General features: G+C 37.3%; 2 protein-coding genes across 5 annotated transcripts; one reads left to right on the forward strand and one right to left on the reverse strand.

Moving 5' to 3' along the window:
- Window positions 1-501: 501 nt before the first annotated feature.
- Pka-r1 (protein kinase, cAMP-dependent, regulatory subunit type 1) lies at window positions 502-12,919 on the forward strand. Of its 2 annotated transcripts, none has more exons than XM_083101657.1 (5): window positions 502-892; window positions 9,803-10,112; window positions 10,207-10,473; window positions 10,769-10,972; window positions 11,206-12,919. In XM_083101657.1, the coding sequence occupies exons 1-5, from the start codon at window positions 728-730 to the stop codon at window positions 11,376-11,378; spliced, it is 1,119 nt and encodes a 372-aa protein (XP_082957783.1). In that variant the 5' UTR covers window positions 502-727; the 3' UTR covers window positions 11,379-12,919. The 2 variants fall into 2 exon arrangements, with proteins under 2 accessions (XP_082957783.1, XP_082957784.1); XM_083101658.1 differs by lacking the exon at window positions 502-892 and adding an exon at window positions 5,370-5,741.
- LOC145972751 (leukocyte receptor cluster member 8 homolog) lies at window positions 12,893-19,333 on the reverse strand. Of its 3 annotated transcripts, none has more exons than XM_083101655.1 (7): window positions 19,121-19,333; window positions 18,872-19,019; window positions 17,827-18,254; window positions 16,244-17,460; window positions 15,746-16,079; window positions 15,432-15,639; window positions 12,893-14,635 (listed from the first exon to the last, which is right to left on the reverse strand). In XM_083101655.1, exons 2-7 carry the CDS (start codon window positions 18,934-18,936, stop codon window positions 14,473-14,475), a joined length of 2,415 nt encoding a protein of 804 aa, XP_082957781.1. In that variant the 5' UTR covers window positions 18,937-19,019; window positions 19,121-19,333; the 3' UTR covers window positions 12,893-14,472. The 3 variants fall into 3 exon arrangements, with proteins under 3 accessions (XP_082957781.1, XP_082957782.1, XP_082957780.1); XM_083101656.1 differs by having other exon boundaries at window positions 16,244-16,440; window positions 17,365-17,460; window positions 18,872-19,333; XM_083101654.1 differs by having other exon boundaries at window positions 18,872-19,333.
- Window positions 19,334-20,540: the final 1,207 nt, after the last annotated feature.

Here is a 20,540-nt window from a genome sequence, read left to right on the forward strand (position 1 = left end):
GCGCGACGATAGGCGATAGGCCGAGCCAACGAGAGCGCGCGATACATCGAACTAGGGAGTCGAGCGGCGCGCATGCGCGTCGACGCTGCGCGCGCTTTTCGAACGCCGCGTTCGTGACAGCGCGGGGCGGGGCTTTTGATTTTTCAGCGAATATTCATGGCTCCCTTAAAACCTGATTAATCTCCTCCATTGATTTTACTTTGTATTTATAAGTGAAGATTTTTGTGTTTTATGCTTATGTATATATGTTTTTTTCGATTTTTTGTTTGTAAATTTTAAGAGTCCAATCTGAATTATGAATTTTCAAGTCGGCTGCGCTTAATTCATGTCACTTGGGGCTAATTTTAATTAATCAAATATTCTACGATAAATGATTTGCGATATCATTTTTCGGTGAAAATTCGCGGTCATTACACGATCGTCGCAAATAAAGGCATAGAGGCCACCGTATATATAAATAACATCGGAATTCGAGTTACTTAGAATTACATCGGAGCAGAATCTCGTTGACAGTTCCTTTTGCAATTTCGCGATGGTTGCGACTCGCGTAAATCCATCGGCGCGAGTAAATATCAAAACATAATTCTCGCCGGTGTCTGTCACTCCTTGTCTCATCGCGTTATCTTATCCTCCGCGCGTCCTCGTCGTCGTCTTCTCTCCGACGACGACGACTCGCACGTAGGTAGGTAGGTATCGCCGATAAAGCGGCGCGGCGTGCATCATCAATATGGCGGCGAATCTCGAGGAGGAGCAGAGTTTACGCGAGTGCGAGGAATACGTTCAGCGACACAATATCCAACAAGTCCTGAAAGACTGTATAGTGCAACTGTGCGTCGGCCGGCCCGAGAACCCGATCTCCTTCCTGCGGGAATACTTCCAAAAGCTGGAAAGGGTACGTACATGACACTATTTCCTCGGCCCGCGACCGATCTCGTCGACGTGCGTCGCGGATTAACCTCGATCCCGTCTCGAGAGAGAGAGAGATACGTCTTCCCTCCTGGGAAAGCTTCTCGCCTGTCCCCCTCGCCTGGGAAACGTCGCGGTCCTGAGGGAACATCGAGAGGTTAACGCTGTCAACGACAGTGAGACAACGTTCGTGTCAATATGACGTGACAGTGACGTGACACGCGCGATTGGGACCAGGGTGATCTCGGACCTGGTGTTCCTCGAGGACACGTCTCTTCTGAAAATGTTCTCTATACAAAGTGTGTGAATTTTACGTTTTACATTGTTATCAATTCGTGATCTTTGAAGTAGGATTGACCGAGTAGTATTTTCCGAGGGTAAAATGACATTTGTGGAAATAACAAGCTATGTTTGTACAATAGAGATGTACAAACAGAAGATACTATAATTTGTCTCTTGCTCGTTATTCAATTCTGCGAATAGTTACGTCGTAAAAATTTATTTAGCGTAATATAAACGATAAATATATCTCGTTTTTATCGAAACTGTATCTTCCTCACATGTGTAAACACATTGTAATCCGCGATTTGTCTGTTTGTGTAGACCATTATTACGTTATCTGAATGTCGTACAGATAACAATCATTTGCGTAATCGGAGTTTGGGTTCTTTAAAAAGACTTTAGTGCGAGTCATTTATATGCGTTCTTCTCTAAACAATTTCTCTTATCGTTCTGAGAAACATTGACACATTAAACAATGTTGGTTTATCGATTATCGATAATGTTATGGCTTGCGAAAGTGCATGTAGCAAGTGCTGCCATCTCTGCCAATTGCATATAATTATTTTGTATAATTATTATGAAAGAACAGATTGCCTATTATATCGATATACGGTCATTATTAAGGAATAAATGCCTTTTTGATTCACAATTAATTATATAATCATGTTTACATGGATATGAATATATTGGGTGTTATGTTGTGTCACTGCACTTTCAATTTATATTCTCTCTCTCTTGATTTTCCAAAGCATTTTTCTAAATGCAACTTTCAAAACAAAAACAACTCAGAGTAAACGAAACATTGACATTTGAACATTTCTTCAAACATTCTCCTGTAAAAACATTTTTAGACAATAAATAGAATAACATATCTGTTTATCTCGGCACTCTTGGAAAAACAAAGTAAACAGAGAAAATTCTAGAGGTTTTAAAAATTATATATATAAATTTAATATAAATTAAAAATTAGTATGTATGTAATTTCCAAAGCATTTTTCTAAATGCAACTTTCAAAACAAAAACAACTCAGAGTAAACGAAACATTGACATTTGAAAATTTCTTCAAACATTCTCCTGTGAAAACATTCTTAGACAATAAATAGAATAACATATCTGTTTATCTCGGCACTCTTGGAAAAACAAAGTAAACAGAGAAAATTCTAGAGGTTTTAAAAATTATATATATAAATTTAATATAAATTAAAAATTAGTATGTATGTAATTTTATATATAATTTATTATTCTCTATTATTATCTCTAATTTTATATAAAATTATATATATATATATATATATATATATATATATATATATATATTATATTAAAAAAATTATATATAAAATTATATATACTAACTTATAATTTATATAAAATTTTATATATATAATTTAAAATAATTTTTTAATATAATATATTTTATATAAATTTAACATTTTTTATTCATTTTTTATTAAATGCACGTGACTATCCTTCGCGAAACTTTTCGAGCTCATGATCAGATGATTCGTGATAAAAGCAATTAAAACTTTGGAGAAATTGTCGAGGGACGAACATTATATCTCACATCAATCAACCTTCCGAGCAGCATAATCTCCCCGAATTATATCTGATTCCAGTGTGAATAGTGCCTTGATTTAGGTTTCTCGAGACCTTTTACTACCCCCTTTTGTTACCTTTCCCATTTAACGTTATATGGCGATGGCAATTACCTTCGGCGTTTGTGCCGCGGCCACCCACGCGTGATGGATGCGACGCATGTGCTCGCGAAAATTGAAGGCTCGTCCAAAACCGACGCAAGAAAGAAACGGCCGCCAAAAATAAGCGATAGCCGCTGACGTAAAAACCATCGTCGATAACTCGTAAAAACGCGCAAATCCCACCGCATGTTTGTAGATTGAATCCGCGCTAAAATGACCTAAGATCTCTCTACTTGCGAGAAGGAAAAGTTCTTGTCGCAAAAAAATCGATATCGAAATTTGTGAAAATTATAAATCCCAAAATTAACGATATTATTCTTTTGCTTTTAAATTTGTCAGCTGCTGAGTTTTTATAGTTTTACTATTAATTATTATTATTTCATTACTATTATTACTTTATTTTTTTCTTTCAACATACGAACGATTCATCAAATATAATACAGTATAATTTGCTCTTTGCAAAGTTATGTTTATCAGGCCGTATGATTATGCGTAGGCTGTGAAGGCCATTTCGGAGGCAGGAAGAAAAATAGCATATGAAATATTGCTGTTGCGAAAAGAATCAATAAGAGATTGAGCAGTTTCGCGACGAGCTATCATATTTTTTAAATCTCCTTTAAAATATTACCTTTATCGATACTAAATATATGTCGTTCTGTGAGAAAATTTATGTGTGTTTTGCATCAATATTAAATCTTTTGCGGAGGCGACATGAATCTTCATTTACCTCTCCTTCGCGATAAGAAATTACAAACTTATCGATCCGCTTTTGAAAAAAGAAATATATAAATGTATCCTTTCCCTAGAAAAAAATATTTCATCTTTCAAAAGTTATTCTAAATTTGAATGTTTCTGTTCGTATAATATGGATCACGCAAGGGTCTATCTTCGATCTAGTGTCTCCGTTATCGCATATCAATCAGTGTCATTGTGACAGCGCAGCTACTGGTGGTGCAACGTGGTGCAGCGTCGATGCTGTCAAGCGAAAGGCGAAGACGCGGGGATCGTCGTCGTCGCGTGTTTGCCTTCCGTGCTTATGCGGTATACGCGATAAAAACTGCGCGTGGGAGGGAAAGAGAGACGGAGAGGATGAAAGAATGAAATCTATTTCGGAATAGAAATCTCGCCGGAATACAAACGGAAAATATGGGGAAGAATAATAACCGCGAGAGTTTGCCGAGAAAAGGAATCGAGAAACACATAAATTGACGTATAAGAGCGAAATATAAAAAATGAGAGACGTAAAATGGAGAACGAGAAATAAACAGATGCGCGCAAATATTAGGATAGGAGCTTCTTCAGATATCATAAAACTAATGCTACGGTATAAAATAGAATTAAATAAAATTGAAGAAAAATTCGAATTTTGCTATCCACTCGTAAAAGTCATTCTTTTTCAATCGCTTATATAATTAAAAACTATTTCTCGGTAAAAAGAGAGATTTTAACTTCATACAAATTTTTTAAATCTTATTGTATAAAATTATAAATACGACGCATTTTTCTAGCTATGTTAATGTCATTTACCTTAAACAATTATACATTTTTTGCCGAGATGTGCATATTAGAAAAGCAATTCTTTACTTTCAGTTTTAGAAAGAGTGAATGTAGTCTACTATAAGAGAAAAAAAAAGAGAAAAATGTCAAAGAGAGATGAGAGATGTATGCAAAAGGAGACAGAGAGAGAGGAAGAGAGAGAGAGAGAGAGAGATTGCAATGTAAGGGGCATCTGATCTAAACATAGAACACGCTCGAAATATAACAAGACGCAACCTTATAGCCGAGAGAGTGAGAGAGAAAGAGAAATGGAGTAAAAAATGATGCGCAGGAATTCACAAAAATGTGGAAGACGGCGATCTGGTCGATCTAATCTTTGCCATTGTTCTTCCTCTTTTCCGCGTCTCGATGTCTGTTTTCTCCCCGATATCGTCGCCAGGAACGTCTCGGCGGTGACGTCTCGGCGCCTCTGAAATTATGATAACATTACTAGGCGCGTAATATCATGTCTATTCATTCGCGTGACGACTAGGAATAAGAAATTGACATTCCACACGTTGATAAGAATAAAGCTCTGCAGCAAATAAAAGAAACAAAGACGGCCTTAACAACATCCAACAATATGAGTAATACAATATGACGTAAAAAAAAAGATAAAATATTAAAGAAATATTCAGGGAAAAAAATTTATTTATATTTATTTATAAATATAAGTTCATATATAATATTAAATATAATATTAAATATCTTCTTATCTGAAGCTCCAATATTCCAACTATCGGAAAACTCAGACAAGTATTGATACAAAATTGGTGTAATTGCGAAACATGCTTCCTACAAGTATTAGATACGAGCGACTTTAGGAGCCGCGGTCTTGGAAAAATGCCGCCGGCGCGGATCGATTCGCTAACGCGTAGGAGAGAACCTTACTTACCGACCATCAGGCACAAGACAGCATCTCGGCGGCACCATCCGTCCTGTCCTGGCGCCAAGGCAGCCAGCGGCCGCGGTCGCCAGCAGTAACCGACGCTGTCGCGCAGACGGACGGACGGAGTTTCGCGCGCGCGCGCGTGCTAGATCGCCTCCGACCTCTAATTGGATTCCGTCCGAGGCCTTATAAAATCACGGAGGTGGAGGACGAGGACGAGGAAGACGCGAGATCGCGGCGGCGACGACGGTTCGATCCCCTTTTGCTCTCCAGGACCCGCGAGAGCGTCGACTGCGACGCGCGCTGCCGCGAAAGACGGCACGTCTTCGTAATAAGTGTTACCGCGATTTTGCGAGCAGCAGAAGACGCGAACGAGATCGACGAGGGAAGGTAAAGGAGGACGTGGATCGAGAGCAACGATGAACGACGAGGTATGCGAGAGAGCGCCGGCCATAATCGCTCGAGTTACGCGCGCGTATGATTGATCTCGCGTATGATAGATCACGTCGATCGTCGGTGAAGTCTTGTTTTCCAAGTTCCCTTAACAAACAACAATGAGATTTATTCCGTTCCGTCTCAGAAAAGATTATCTTGCGATCATCTTCTCCGTAAAAAATCGTGGTTTTGAAGTGTGTATGTGAAAAAAAAAATTTTCACAAGTGAAAATCTATGAAATTCTCGCTAAACGTGCCATTTCCGTAAAGTCGAAAAATTTGTCATTTTGTCTAGTTTGTGAGGATTACGTGATCTCAGCTTCGGGAAATACAATTGTTGGTGAACTTTCTTACGTACGTTTCAATTCTTGACGTGAATTTCACAGAAATATCTCGTCGTTTTGTGCCAACAAGTTTTATGCGACTTACACTTTTTTGATAAACTCTTCTAACAATCGTTGAACTTTGTAAATGTCATCTAAAGTCTTTTACCGCGCTGTTTGTAGCAGCTAGTCTTTTGCAACGAAAAATAAAAGCGTGGTATTTTTTACAGTCTTTTTACATCGTTTTCAAATGGAGAACCGGAAAAAGAAAGAAGTAAAAATTGCAGAATACTTTTAAGAGAGAAGAAAATCGATACGAGAAACTCTCTCGTCGACTGGTCACGCGTGTTATTTAAGAATTATTATCGATACAGATATATATTTATCTCGGGAATTAATATATAAATCTTTGTACACATATCTCTTATATTTCGAATTATAAATTTTCCAGAATATTTTTACTTACATTTATATTTATTTATATATCTCTTTTTACTTATATTTATTTACATTTATCTCTTTTAAGTATTTAGAATGCATTTATACGAGCGCATTTTACGTATTCTTGATGTACTACATTTGATATACCAACTTATGTATATCGTATTCCGTGTACGAAAAAAATTCGAGTCTGAAAAACACTCGCGCGGAGATGAGAAGAATAAGATTCTTTCGTGTCACGAGTGTGTTCAAGGATGCATGTGTACATGTATGCGTGCGTGTATGTGTGCGTGTAACACTTGCGAGTGCAGCCGGTGGCTATAGATCATCATAGATTGAAGAGATTGTATAAGAGCATACGTCTTTGTTGATCAGTTTCGTCGTTCAGTAGAATCTAATATACGACGTGTTATATATATAATTGAATCGCACATAGAGCTTACATAGTTATTTACAGTTATGTACACTTGAATGCATTTCTCTCTCTCGCTCCGATTATATTCAATTACCTTGAATTCTAAAGTCCATTTTCGACAACCGATAATTCGTGATAGCTCTGGCGCAAGATTCTAATGTATTATTTGATATCTCGTGTAATGCACGAAATACATTTGCAGAATTACGTCTGTAAAATTAGACCGTGTTCTATTTTCGTACGAACCGAACGCGCTCCAGGTATGCGTAGTAAACTGACAGATTTAATAAGATCGCGATCCACGGTTTAAAATTTCAGTTGTATATACGCTGTTTGCGATAGCGATGATATAACGCGCCTTTATTAAATTATTATGTAATGTGTAATAATAAAAAGCCACGATGATTGACGTTTCAAAGATTGATGTTTGAAAGACAAGAAAAAAATCAATTTAATTTTATATATAATTTGCATAGTTAATAATTTTTTATACATAATTACAAGTTGAATCGAAGTAACGCAATATTTCTTCTTAATGCAATTATATTAATAATTTGATGCATAAAAAATTACAAACAGAGAGAGAGAACGAGAGCAAGAGGTTCTAGGATTCTATATCGATTTATAGGTTTTCTAAAATTTCATTACATGTAATACATATAAATGATCGATAACGATTTCAAAAGATATGACAATTTGTTTGATGTATCTGTTGGATCATTTCAGAAATTTCGGCCTTCTGTTTTGAATTACGTAACAGATGCATGTCGCTTACACACGTCTTTGGAGGCGGAAACGAGCGATGAAGATTTATCGGATCGTTAAGTTTTATGGTCTCATTAAAAACGGCGTTCACATTACGTTGAACAATTATTAGTGAATCGCGTTTCCCGTATCAATAATTGAATGATATTGGTGATGATAACTTATTTATCAAAACTCGATCGAATTTCTTTCCTTTTAAAGAAGAAAAATATAACTTAATTACTGACATTTAAATAATAATACTTTAATGAAACTCCTTTTTTTTACAAAGAATAGATGGATTAAAAGACATGGAAGGAAATTTTATGATCGAGTCTTTTACAATCATTCTGTATTTTCTTCTGATTTCAAGATTCAATATTATTCTTCATCTTTCATAAGCTTGGATAACAAATATGTTTCAAAAAAATGGAAAATTTCGTATGCATTTAATTTAATAAGCATTCGATTAATATTAAACGAATAATATCCGAGAGATATATTACTAGCTCAGGTTTACAGAATAAAGTCTTGTCGATCCTTTCTTTTAATCCAGCTATATGTTGCAATTAAATGTCATTATTATACATGCAAAGTATAACAAGTATAGTTAATTATTATACGTACATAGCTATTACATGCACGTAATCTGTACAATAAAAAGTTACGATGATTGATATCTCAAAAATAAGAAAACAGGGAAAGAAATCGATTTAATTTGTATATAATTTGCATAATTAATAATTTTTTATATACATAATTGCAGGTTGAATCGACGTAACGTAATACTTCTTCTTAACACAATTATATTAATAATTTGACGTTTAAAAAATTGCAGAGAGAAGGGTAATAATCACGTTCGCGGGACATCCGAGTCGATTCCGAGACGCGGGTCGTCTCGTATACGTTAGCATGCGCTGTGCATTATTACGATAATCGAAGGGAGAAATGCGAATCTCGCTGATTTGAATATTCCCGTTCAAGCGACGCACGACGCTCGGCGTCGAGAGAACCATCGAGAGAGACGACGCGTTGGTGCGTGAAAACGCCAACTGACCTATGGCATTATTCCTCTCTCTCACCCCTCTATGGTGCTCGTATAAACGCGACGGTACAATATCTAAAGACCTATATAATTTATAATTTTACGGTAATTTTGTGCGGGGTAAACACACGTAAACACGAGGCCTCTCGAATGTCGGGTATGGCTGGAGCCGCGCGCGGTCGTGGTTAATGAATTATTAATTTGCGCTCCGCTTTTTTTTTTTTTTGAACGCCCCACGTCGATACACCAACGAAACTCGAGTGTGCGTTTACCTGCAGTGACCTTAACACGAGGAGGCTGTTTTCACGCGTTGCTCCGGTTATTGCGACGAATCGACAATCTTCTGCAATTAATTTTTTTGTAATCTAATTGTATAGTATATATACTGTATAAAAAAATACACATACAGAGATACTTGAAATGCAGCGTAGATTTTAAGAGTCTGCAATGGTACCGAAGCTGTAATTTTATTGCGCACTCGACGCTGCCAAGATGAATTTTTATATTATTTATCACGCAGATCGATAACCAATTCTCGTGGGAGTTTACATGTATTGCTTTTATGAATTAATTAGTTCTATTTTAATTAGGATTAAGAAATTTCTCTGCTTTCATACATAATTAATGTTTCAAGAAATCGAAGAATCGCTTAAGCTAATTAGATTAGAATGAATTGAATTAATTAATATGTCAAATGACCGTAATCTTTTATACAATATCTATTATATGTTAGTATCTCGTGATGGTTTCCATGCAGCGCAATAATACTAAATTTAGATTAAGTAATAATAATATACACGAATACATATTGACATAGATTATAATTGGTTTGAACATGCTAACGCGTTAAAGAAAGTTGTCATAATGCGCATAAAAATCATATAAATAAGTTTATTGAATGAACCGTACCTATATTTTAATTATTTCGTAAAATAATGACGATTTTCATTCTTTATTTATCTTTTAGAAACTGATGCTAAATAATTATAAAAATCGTCGGTATTATAATTAAAAGTTTGCGGCTAAAATATTATTTAAAGGACTTATTGTTAGACTCTTACTTGAGATTTTTTATCTCGTTTGTGCGCAGGAACAAGCTCACGATGCAAAGCAACAGATCGCGACGAGTCCGGAGGATACAGAGGACATGCCCGCGGGTCAACAGGGCCCGCAGGTGCCGCGACGAAGAGGCGGAATCTCGGCGGAGCCGGTCTCCGAGGAGGACGCTACCAGTTACGTCAAGAAGGTCGTACCTAAGGACTATAAAACCATGGCTGCTTTAAGTAAGGCCATCGCCAAGAACGTGCTGTTCGCGCACCTGGACGAAAACGAGCGCTCCGATATATTCGACGCGATGTTCCCCGTGACCTTCCTGCCCGGGGAGGCGATCATTCGTCAAGGTACGTGCTGATCGAGCCCTGCTTGCGTGCACTTCTACCTTGTGTCGGCTTATCGTTGACTTATAGAATGAATGAGCGGTATGTGTCTTTCAAGGCGACGAAGGTGACAACTTTTACGTGATCGATCAAGGGGAGGTCGAGATATTCGTTAATGGCGAGCTGGCGACGACGATCGGCGAGGGTGGTAGCTTTGGCGAGCTCGCGTTAATCTATGGAACTCCACGCGCCGCCACCGTCAGAGCGAAGACCGATGTGAAGCTTTGGGGCATCGACAGAGACTCTTACCGCAGAATTCTCATGGGTTCCACTATAAGAAAACGGAAAATGTACGAGGAGTTTCTCTCCAGAGTCTCAATTTTAGGTGAGTTTATTTTCTCAGCATTTTGGCTTCAAATTATTTCTCTCAACATGTTGGCCTTCAAATTATTATTCCTTATTACATGTCAAAATTTGATATGATTAGAATGGATTTCTATCAGAATTCTAAAGATGATTAAATTTCTTGATTTTACAGGATTCTCCATTTCGTTAAAATAGCAAAGATTATTTTTATTCCATTTGTAAGGGATATGAAATTATATAAAATGGAAATACAAAATTTTCTTGTGAAAGAAAGAACTATTATTGATTTTTACGACGTATTTCTCGTCGCACAGAGTCCTTGGATAAATGGGAAAGGCTTACGGTAGCAGACGCTTTGGAGCCGGTAGCATTCGATGACGGCGAAACGATAGTCCGACAGGGTGAGCCGGGAGAAGACTTTTATATAATCGTCGAGGGAACTGCGGTGGTTCTTCAGCAACGCTCGGAAGGAGATGAACCCGCGGAGGTCGGCCGTTTAGGGCCATCCGACTATTTCGGTGAGATAAGAATCGAAGCAAACATCTGAGATAATATCGAGAAATGATTACAGAATAAAACATCTAGCATATATATTGTGATATTTCTCACAGAAATATCTTAGTACTTAAATATCTCTTTTAGATCAATTGTCAAAATATATAAACAGAATGTTAATAATTTATGTAATCAATTTTACACAAAAAAGCGAAACTCGATTCGTTCAATGACGAAAGCTTTTCTTCTGACACAGGGGAAATAGCGCTGCTGCTGGACAGGCCACGAGCGGCGACCGTAGTGGCCAGGGGTCCGTTGAAATGCGTGAAACTGGATCGGGCACGGTTCGAGCGGGTCTTAGGCCCGTGCGCCGACATTCTGAAACGCAACATCACCCAGTATAACAGCTTCGTGTCTCTTTCCGTATAAACGGATCCTCCGTCTCTCCCTCGCATTCTTTCCCTCCTCTTCCCCGTCCGATCCCATCATCGCAGTCGATCGGTTCGCGCTACCGATAATCACACCAACCTTTCATCTCTACCAAGGGCTGCATTATTTCGCCGTACCGTATAGTTAACACTTTTTTTTATTTGATTAATATTTAAGTGAATTAATGTGTTATTACGATCAGCTATCAATCAGATGTGTATACAAAAACGGTATCGTTAGAGAGAGATACTATTAATATATTTACACCGTAAGGCTATTTACGCACCGTGTAACTCGCGACTCGACGCCGACGCGCACGTGAATTTATATTGGCGTTGATCTCTTCCGCGCGATCTGTTCCTACTTGTTACGTGCACGAGAAATTATTAATCCGTTAACGTTCGGGATTATTTTATGTGGTTTAGGAAATTTGATTTTCGAAAGAAAATTCACAATATACTGAATCTTGATAAAATAATGGAGCTTTACATTATCAATATCTTATCAGATAATAATGGTATGTTTCGTAATTAGATTGTTTGAATTGAAAAAGTATACTCAAATTTGTCAGAATATCTCTTCTTATCAGAGGGTACCGAGCGTTAACAGATTAATCTACGGTTAATGGCACGTTGTGTATGCGTTTTGAATGTATTGTAGAGATCTTTGAACAAAGTTGATAAAATGTGTCGAGACGTGGTTTATAACCGTATCTCCCAATACGAGGCTACAACAATTTGCGTCAAAGGTGCAGACGTGGTTTACATTCGCGTCATTACACGAATAGAATAAAATCATGTATCAAAGTTAAATTATTTAAAAGATATTTACGATTTCTATTACGTCAGAAGCGAACAATTGTACAAATTGGCCCCATTTACATGTAATCAATAGAGTGAACTAGTAAAAATATATCAGTTTTTTTCCTTCTAAAATTCTATACTTATAAGTAGTTTCTTTCTGCAAATTTGGAATCTTAAGCGAGAACGAATTTACGGCAATCGATTTAAATTCAGTTTTTAATTTTATGCTCTAAAAAGTTTAGATAGATTTTACATGTCCATTCTATTGAATACAAATATCGAGAATAATATATTGCGACGCATCATATCTATGAGTCATACGTTCGCTTCTAGTATTGTAATGATATAGCTGCAGTGGAGAGCCTTAAATATTGTAATGATTAGAAGATAGACATTGAAAAAAAAATGATGTTTTCTCGTTTTATATTTATATACTTTAAATGTTCTATGTTGTCTCTCTCTTTTCGTGCGAATTGTTACATTATTTAACATTTAAATTATTTTGTTGACCGATTTTAGAGATTATAATTAGCAACGAATGTGAATGTCGGTCACGACATGCAGTTGCTTTGACGCAATATGGAGGAACAAGATATTTATTATTGACGAAGCAAAGACGATGTGAAAAAACCGAATCGTAATTTATATCTTCTCTAAAAGTGCGCTAGGTCTACAGTATCATGCGACAAAAGTGAGGAGGGTATAAAGTCATAAAATTAAATAATTTATTATGCACAACATAGTATATCCAAAGTAAAATATTGTACAATGAATCATCTCCTTTCCGAATCCGTATTATAATGCAGCTGATGCATCTTCTATACGCGCGCAAAAACGATAAGAAGCGTCTCGATCACTTGAGTCCAGCAAAAAAAAGAGATGACTCTAACGTAAAAACGAGTCCATCGTCGTTTCGCGCACGACACAGGAACGCGCACTAATTAAAATTAATTATGCAAATGAAATTAATTACAAAACTACCTACACTCGATTGGAGAATCAATAATCCCGCTTGCATGCAATAGGGACGATGCTCTTCTTGGTCTTCTATTTTCATTCTTCACTCGGATGTCGTCTTCTTGAAGCGACATATTGTTCATCCACAAATAATCATGTTCGGGAGAATTGACGAAGCAAAGACGATGTTGAAAAATGTATTGACAAACGATCCTGCCCTTTTTCTCCTTTTGCTCTCCGACTATCGACGACCTCTTTTTCGATCTTGTTTGAAAAGTAGCACTTAGCGATCGGGAACGTTGTTTCATTGACCGAAAAGAATGTTTCTCACGAACACAAGTGGCACGAACATAGTCACCGTGGAGTCTTCTCCTCAGACGCGATTCGAGTCTCCGGATTTGTGAAATGGAATCCTCATCCACATTCTCTTCAAAGCTCTCTTCTCTTCAAGGGAAAAAATGCTTGTGTTGCTCGGCTGCTCGGGGCAGCTACAGCTTTTGTTCGTGCAGTAATACTTAAAAGAATACTTGGAAAATCGATCGAGCACTGTGGCAGTGAAGCGTGTGTGCGTGCGTATCACGTTAATAAACGATTGGAAAGGAGAGAGCGATTCGTGTTTCTCATCAACGAATCGTTCCAAGCCAAGAACAAACGAGAAAAAATGGGCTTTTTTTCTTTTGCGAAGACCGTAAATCCTATTACGTTCTAAATATGATTCTCGACATGTATTATAAAGAGATTTTTTTCATTTAATCTTTTTTTTAGTGAGGTAGCGCCGGATTAATGGAAACACGCGATCCATCCGGATTTTGTACAATTTCCACGGGCCCCCAGCAAAGCGATCCACATATATGTCCTCTTGTAATTATGTACACGTGCACGTGGAAGGGGAAACCGCGAACGAAGGAGCGTATACATATGTACAAATTCACAGTCGGAGCTGTAGTCGAAGTTCCAAGCTTTCGATTTTGTGCCCGACGGTGATGAAATTGATGTGGGACGACGATTTGAAGATACGTTTGCGAAAGACAGAGCCAACACATGTAGGGCTTCCAAGAGCGAGGAAAATTTACAAATTGAGATACGCGTACCAGCGAAATGGAAGATACTTATGTAAATATGTATGTATATATATATGCATATGCGTCACACAAATGTACGCGTGTCCGAAACATATGCATATACACATAATGCAACGCACACGTGAGATTTATTATAGATGCACGTGTGTGTGGTGTGTATGTGTGTGTGTGTATGTATGTGTGGCCCTTTCTTTCGCGTCTTAAGTTATCTTCCGCCATAAGAGATAAAGGTAGGAGAGTAGATTTCGGCTTCTACCAACTACCTAGACTACCACTGCTTGCCTTGCAGTCGATTTGTTGTCGAACGAGATCGGCGTAAACCAAGCCGAACTCACTGACAAATTCATAAAACTTGTCCAAAGACTCAAAGGCCAATTCCGCTACGACGAAACGAACCGCCAAATTTTGCCGGTAGCTAAACAGCAGAAGAAATGCAAACGTTAGACAATAGCCATAGATGGTAATGTTGCAGTGAATACATAAAAAGACAATTAAATATGCAATTTTTAACTTTGGGCTACGACGTCCTGTAACAGAAATCTGCAATTATAATTCATGATCCACAATTCTAGGTAGGTATCATTAGTTAATGCGTGGCACTAGAATTGCATTTAATGAAATGTTTAAAAAAAAGTCAACATTAATTTAAAATCATAAAAAGTATATCGATTAAATTTCGTTATACTTTTTCAACTATGTATCTTTCGATAAATTATAATAAAATGCGAAAAAGAATTTTTTTCAAAAGCAAATGCAAATATAAAAAAAAATAATATATTTTCATTTGCTGAAAAAAATAAACTATATTTTTCAAAAATATATGTGAAAACAACCAAGCTTTTATCCTGAAAATCGAATGTACATTTTTTAACGAAATTATTTTATAAAATGATAAAATCATATATTATAATCTTATTCTTCTAAATTTTTGTTGCATAATTGGAATACCGTCTTATTATTCCGCGTATTAGTTTTTAATTGAAGAAATTTTAATTTTTAAAACCTCGAAATTTGCGAAAAAATATAATTGAAAATTGAAACAAAATCTGATAGCAAAATTAAACTCAATAATTAAAATAATATTATCTCGATAAATTTTAAACAAATAAAATAATAAATTTTATACAACTCCCTTAAAAACGACAATTTCATAAAAATAATTGTTACAAAACATTCAGAGAATTGTAATAATAAATATGTGGAATACGTACGACTTTATCATAAATTTCAATGCTTTCTTTCGTTCTCTTGCGACAAACCAATCCATCAAAAAGGCAGACATTCGCGGTGCCGTTCTATACAGCTTGAAGAAAGCATGAAAATTACCCAACCACCATGCCGAGCGTATTTTCAAAGCATGTTTTATACATTCATCGTTTTTATCTTCTGCCGAAAGAGATGCTAAAATTGTTGTTAAATCTGAAATCATAAAAATGTTAGCGCGTAATATTATTATAACAAATACTTTAATGTATCGTGCGATTTAATTTTAAAAATTATTAAGATTATTAGTCTCATTACCAACCTTGAGTATTCTTCGTAAAGATGTAATATAATATCCGATAAGCAATAAATTCGCATCGGTTTTCGCCACCGAGATCCTGATACAGCATTTTCAGCTGTGTCTGACACTGATTAAATTCTTCGTGGTCGCCACGTTCTAAAGCTACACGGGCGTGAGTTTCGTATACATGAACTGTAAACGAGTCCCTGATACCTTGTACGGTAAGATCTTGTCGGATGGATTTCAGTTGATCGCAAGCATATCTATAGTCCTGCTCAGCTAGCCAACGTTTCTTGACATGGGCCAAAGAATTTTGAAGTACACTTACCGGTCGAACTGCAGAAGGGGCAGGAGCCTGTAACAATATTATAATTTTCTCATGAAAATATGTAATAATAAATTCCATTAAAATTTAATGTATAGTGTAAATATAGCATAACTAATTTTATCTAAACATTCAAAACAATATGCTTTATGTTCCATTAATCGTGAAGATAATATAAATAAATATTGACATACCGATGTGAGACGTAAATAGGGCTTTTCTAGATCCTTGCATGTGCCAACGATATGGAGTCCAGTAAAATCAAAGTCCGTATTTGGGTCGTCTCTAATAATATTGTTGCTGACCACTGTCCTGGAAATGCCATCGTTGAATCTGGCAGCACGCTGCTGTAGCTTCTCCTTGGTGCCTAGCTCGTCTGTATTGCCTGTAGCTAAACCAAATTCGGAATAGAAATGTGACTTAGCCTGCTTAGTCTTCTTGCTCTTCTTATTGCTGTGATTTGCCTTATTGTTGCTGCGCGCGGACTTTTTTATTTTGAGCGACTTGTAATCGTGCTCTCGATCGCTAATATTCGACGACGAGGATGTGCTACGTCTGTTGTATCTGCGTGACGGTGGACTACGTGTGCGCGAACGCGTTGACCTTGACCTCGATCTCGAGCGCGATCGCGAATGGGACCGCGACCTTGACTTAGATCTTGATCTTGACCTCGATCTAGATCTCGACTTGGACCTAGTCCTCGACCGCCTGCTGTGTGTCACAGAGAGACGCGCGCCAAGCCGAGCCCCGAGTGAGCTGGAGAGGCCAGGCTTGCGCAAGCCTCCCTGTTGACCATTGACCAGTGGGCTCGCCAGAGGATTCGCCAGCTTTAACGCCGGTTTCTGAGGCTTGATCGTCATAGTCATGCGTTCGCTGTGGATGCTGGGCAGAGGCTCCTTATCCCAGTCCTTTACCCAGAGCGAACCGTCATTTGCAGCGCGTGTGATTTTTCCTTTCAATATAATTTCAACCTGATCCTTGTCGACCGCCGTCTTACATTTTTCGTAGCATCGGTTCACGTAATTTTTCAGACTGTCAGGCCAATCCCCAACCGGACTGGGGATGACCCCGATGGAAGTAGCAGCGCCGGCGCTGGAAACCGCGTTACTAGCTGTCGTGGTAACGGGTGCAACAGGACCAGGTGGCTCTTCGCTAGGCGGCGGAGGAGCCGCCACTTCGCACTGCGTGGGAGGCAGCGGCGGCAGTTCCGTCGGCTTTGCGTTAGGTCCGTTAGGTATGAAATTAGGGCCGTTCGCCGAAGCATTTCCCTGAAAGCTATTGTTGAATTGAGCTGCTAAATTTTTGTTCCGCTTACGTTTTTTCTTCGCGGCACCGCTATTGCCGGATGGCATGTATCCGAGACCAGTTTTCTTGTTTGGCAAATTAAAACGAATTTGCCCGCTCGTGAATTCTATAACATATTAATATGTAACACATATTTAAAGAAATGTGCTACACAGAAATAGACAAATATAGAGATTGGCAAAATAAACACATTTAGAAATGTTTCCCAACGACAACAATAAATGTCGATGAGTCATGACTTATATATGATAGATCATATAAACAAAGTGAAAGTCATTCTTTCATTGATTCCCCCGTTTGCGCTTTGTTTATATACATATACTGATATTCTTCAAAAGTTTTTTTTTTTTTTTTTTTGAAAATTCTATGTATAATCTAAATTATTTATATTATAAGTATGTTAAACTAGAGCTAATAAATTTGAACTTGCCAATCTCTGTTTATTATGAAAAAAGTTATGAATGGTACTAACGAGGAGTATCATTGTGCATTCCATTCCAGTTATAAGGAAATGAATACATCAATCCTGATGGATAAGTCATCGATTGTTGTTGCATATGATTGTTATGCTGTTGAGTTGATTGTACCGCCGGTGGTGGACCAGGAGGCAATGGAGGAAGATCAGAATCATCATCTAAAGCCATGGGAGTACCAGGTATGGGAGGTTGTTGATGTAACTGCTGCTTTGTTTGATTATTTCCCTGCTGCTGCTGTTGCTGCTGCTGTTGTTGTTGCTGCTGCTGTTGATGTTGTTGCTGCTGCTGCTGCTGCTGCTGGTGTTGCTGCTGCTGTAGCTGCTGTGGATTAAAAGTTTGACCATATCCTGGCATCATTGTATGATAATAATTGAACATCTGCCCTTGGTGCTGCACGCCTTGATACCCTGAACTGTACATTTGCCTGCAAAGAAATTACATTTTGCAAAATTAAATATTTGCAAACATATAACTCTGAGATTTATAACAATTCTGCAACATTTGCAACTCAGAATCATTATAAATAATATCATCAATACAATAATACACGATTAAAACAAAACTTTGTTCGAGAAGAATGAGGTCACTACAAAAGTCTTTGCAATTGGAGCATGTATGATTCATCTCAAGCTGTAATCATACATCTCCTTTGTATCAATTTATGGCATCTTATTGGAAAATTATGTATATCATAAACGCTTGTTTTTAGAATCTTATTTCAAAGTCAAAAGCACAAAACTAAATTTCGCATTACAACACATGACATACATGACCTTCACGCTCGACGTGAGGCATCCTTATATGTACGCGTATATCCGAGGCTTCTCACACATGTTACATTCGTCTCGCGAATATGAATATTCTCAACGGAAACATCTGGATTTTAAAAGGTAATAAAATTTCGTTCATTACGCTTGTTGAAAGATGAAAGATTCGGTGCACAAATGAGTGTGCGACGAATGCAATATTCGAGTGGCGTAATGGCCGACTCGATGGCGAAATTCTCGACGCTCTTTAATCGTTGCCGTTTTAACGACTTACCCCGGATACGGAGGAAACATGTTGTGCATATTATTAGGCGGATACTGCCACGCCATGTTCGCCATCGGGCCTGCTCCGATGTGATGCTGTTGCTGCGGATGAAACGGCTGCTGCTGCGCTTGCTTCTTCTGCGACAACGCCTCGCTCTCTGACATATCGTGGAAGAAAAAATATCAGAATCGCTTAGAGACGGCCGTCCCCCCCCTCCTTGCGGCGCGTCGCTATCGCGATTTCACGCTGTCGAATTACCGCGAGTGGAGCCGTCGTGGTGTGTTTAAAAAGGAAAAAAAAAGAAAAAAAGGAAACGAGACAATATTATGCACTTTGGATAAAATTCGTCACTCCTATTCTTTCCTTCTGGCTTTCTATCGTCGCTTTCTCCGCGTTCAACGACGCGAGACGTTACACTTGAAATGTCATGTCATCCGAAGCACGGTGGAGAATGAATCAAAATGGCCGAAACGCCACGATTAATAATTATCATGGCGGCTCGCGCCTCTTTCACGAACGAGATACTTGAGATTAAGGCCGGTATTCATAGGCCCATATTCTGAATCCTCTTTTATCGATAAAAGTGCCTCTAGAAGTGGCTCATAGCCAATCAAAAGGCTTATAAGCCACTTTTAGAGGCACTTTTATCGTTAAAAGAGGATTCAAAATATGGACCATAGTCCATTCTTATATTTAAGAACAGAAATAGTATCTATTCTCTGCTCCTATTGGCGAATATTTTCTGTTCCGTGTATTTATTGGTGAATAGTTTCTATTTCTTATTTCTATTGCCTGTTGCCTAGCATTGTGCAAGGGAGCCCTGGGTAAACTTTCGTGACCACCAAGTGGGCCCGGTGGGCCCGGAGATAATAGAAGATTGATGATATTACCGGCGTTTTGATTATATTGAAGACAATTACAAGAGTTATTTCAATCATACGAGTATTTTAGGTCATTCAGCTATTGTTTTATTATCGAAAATGTATCAATCTTTTATGTACCTGTCTCAAAAATGACAAATTATATATCAAATCATTATTTTATTATCGACAATGAAAAGATTTTGTTACCTACAGCAGCACTTTGCACGTTTTTTTCTGGTCACGTTAAATCCCATAAGACCATCGATCTTTAATAGTATCTCGTCGGTGACATAGCACAAAATCAGAAATTGTGTCACGCCATAAATTTCCAAAAGTAAAATTTCCAATCTATTATAGTTTGAGATTTATCTTTTCTAATTATACTTTTTTAGAGAGTATAAAATTTAAATTGATATTAAATCGATTTACTTTTTGTCATTCTCTTGATAACTTTGACGATTTTTTGAGAACATAATTGAATCTCTCTTAAATTTCAAAGAAACTGCAAACTTTCCACAGTTAAAAAAATTCAATAGTTTCAAATTAGAGAAATTCTACTGCAATTCAAATAAAAAAATCATGTAAATTTTATTTTATTTTAATTAATAAAAAATGAATTAGAAAGAATTCTCAACGCATATCGATTTTTTCTACATCTACACACAATCTCTTAGGCTTTTTCTACAATCTCTAGATAAAAACAATGAGTAAAAGATAATTATAATAAAAATAATAATTGATAATATAAATATAAATATGAATTTAATAAAAGGAGAAAGAGAGTCATGTTTTCATTTCTTAAATTATACAAATAT

The sequence above is a fragment of the Camponotus vicinus genome, unplaced genomic scaffold (assembly GCF_025532165.1).
Source record: "Camponotus vicinus isolate PSW18456_S1 unplaced genomic scaffold, iyCamVici1.0 SCAF_6, whole genome shotgun sequence".
Taxonomy (NCBI): domain Eukaryota; kingdom Metazoa; phylum Arthropoda; class Insecta; order Hymenoptera; family Formicidae; genus Camponotus; species Camponotus vicinus.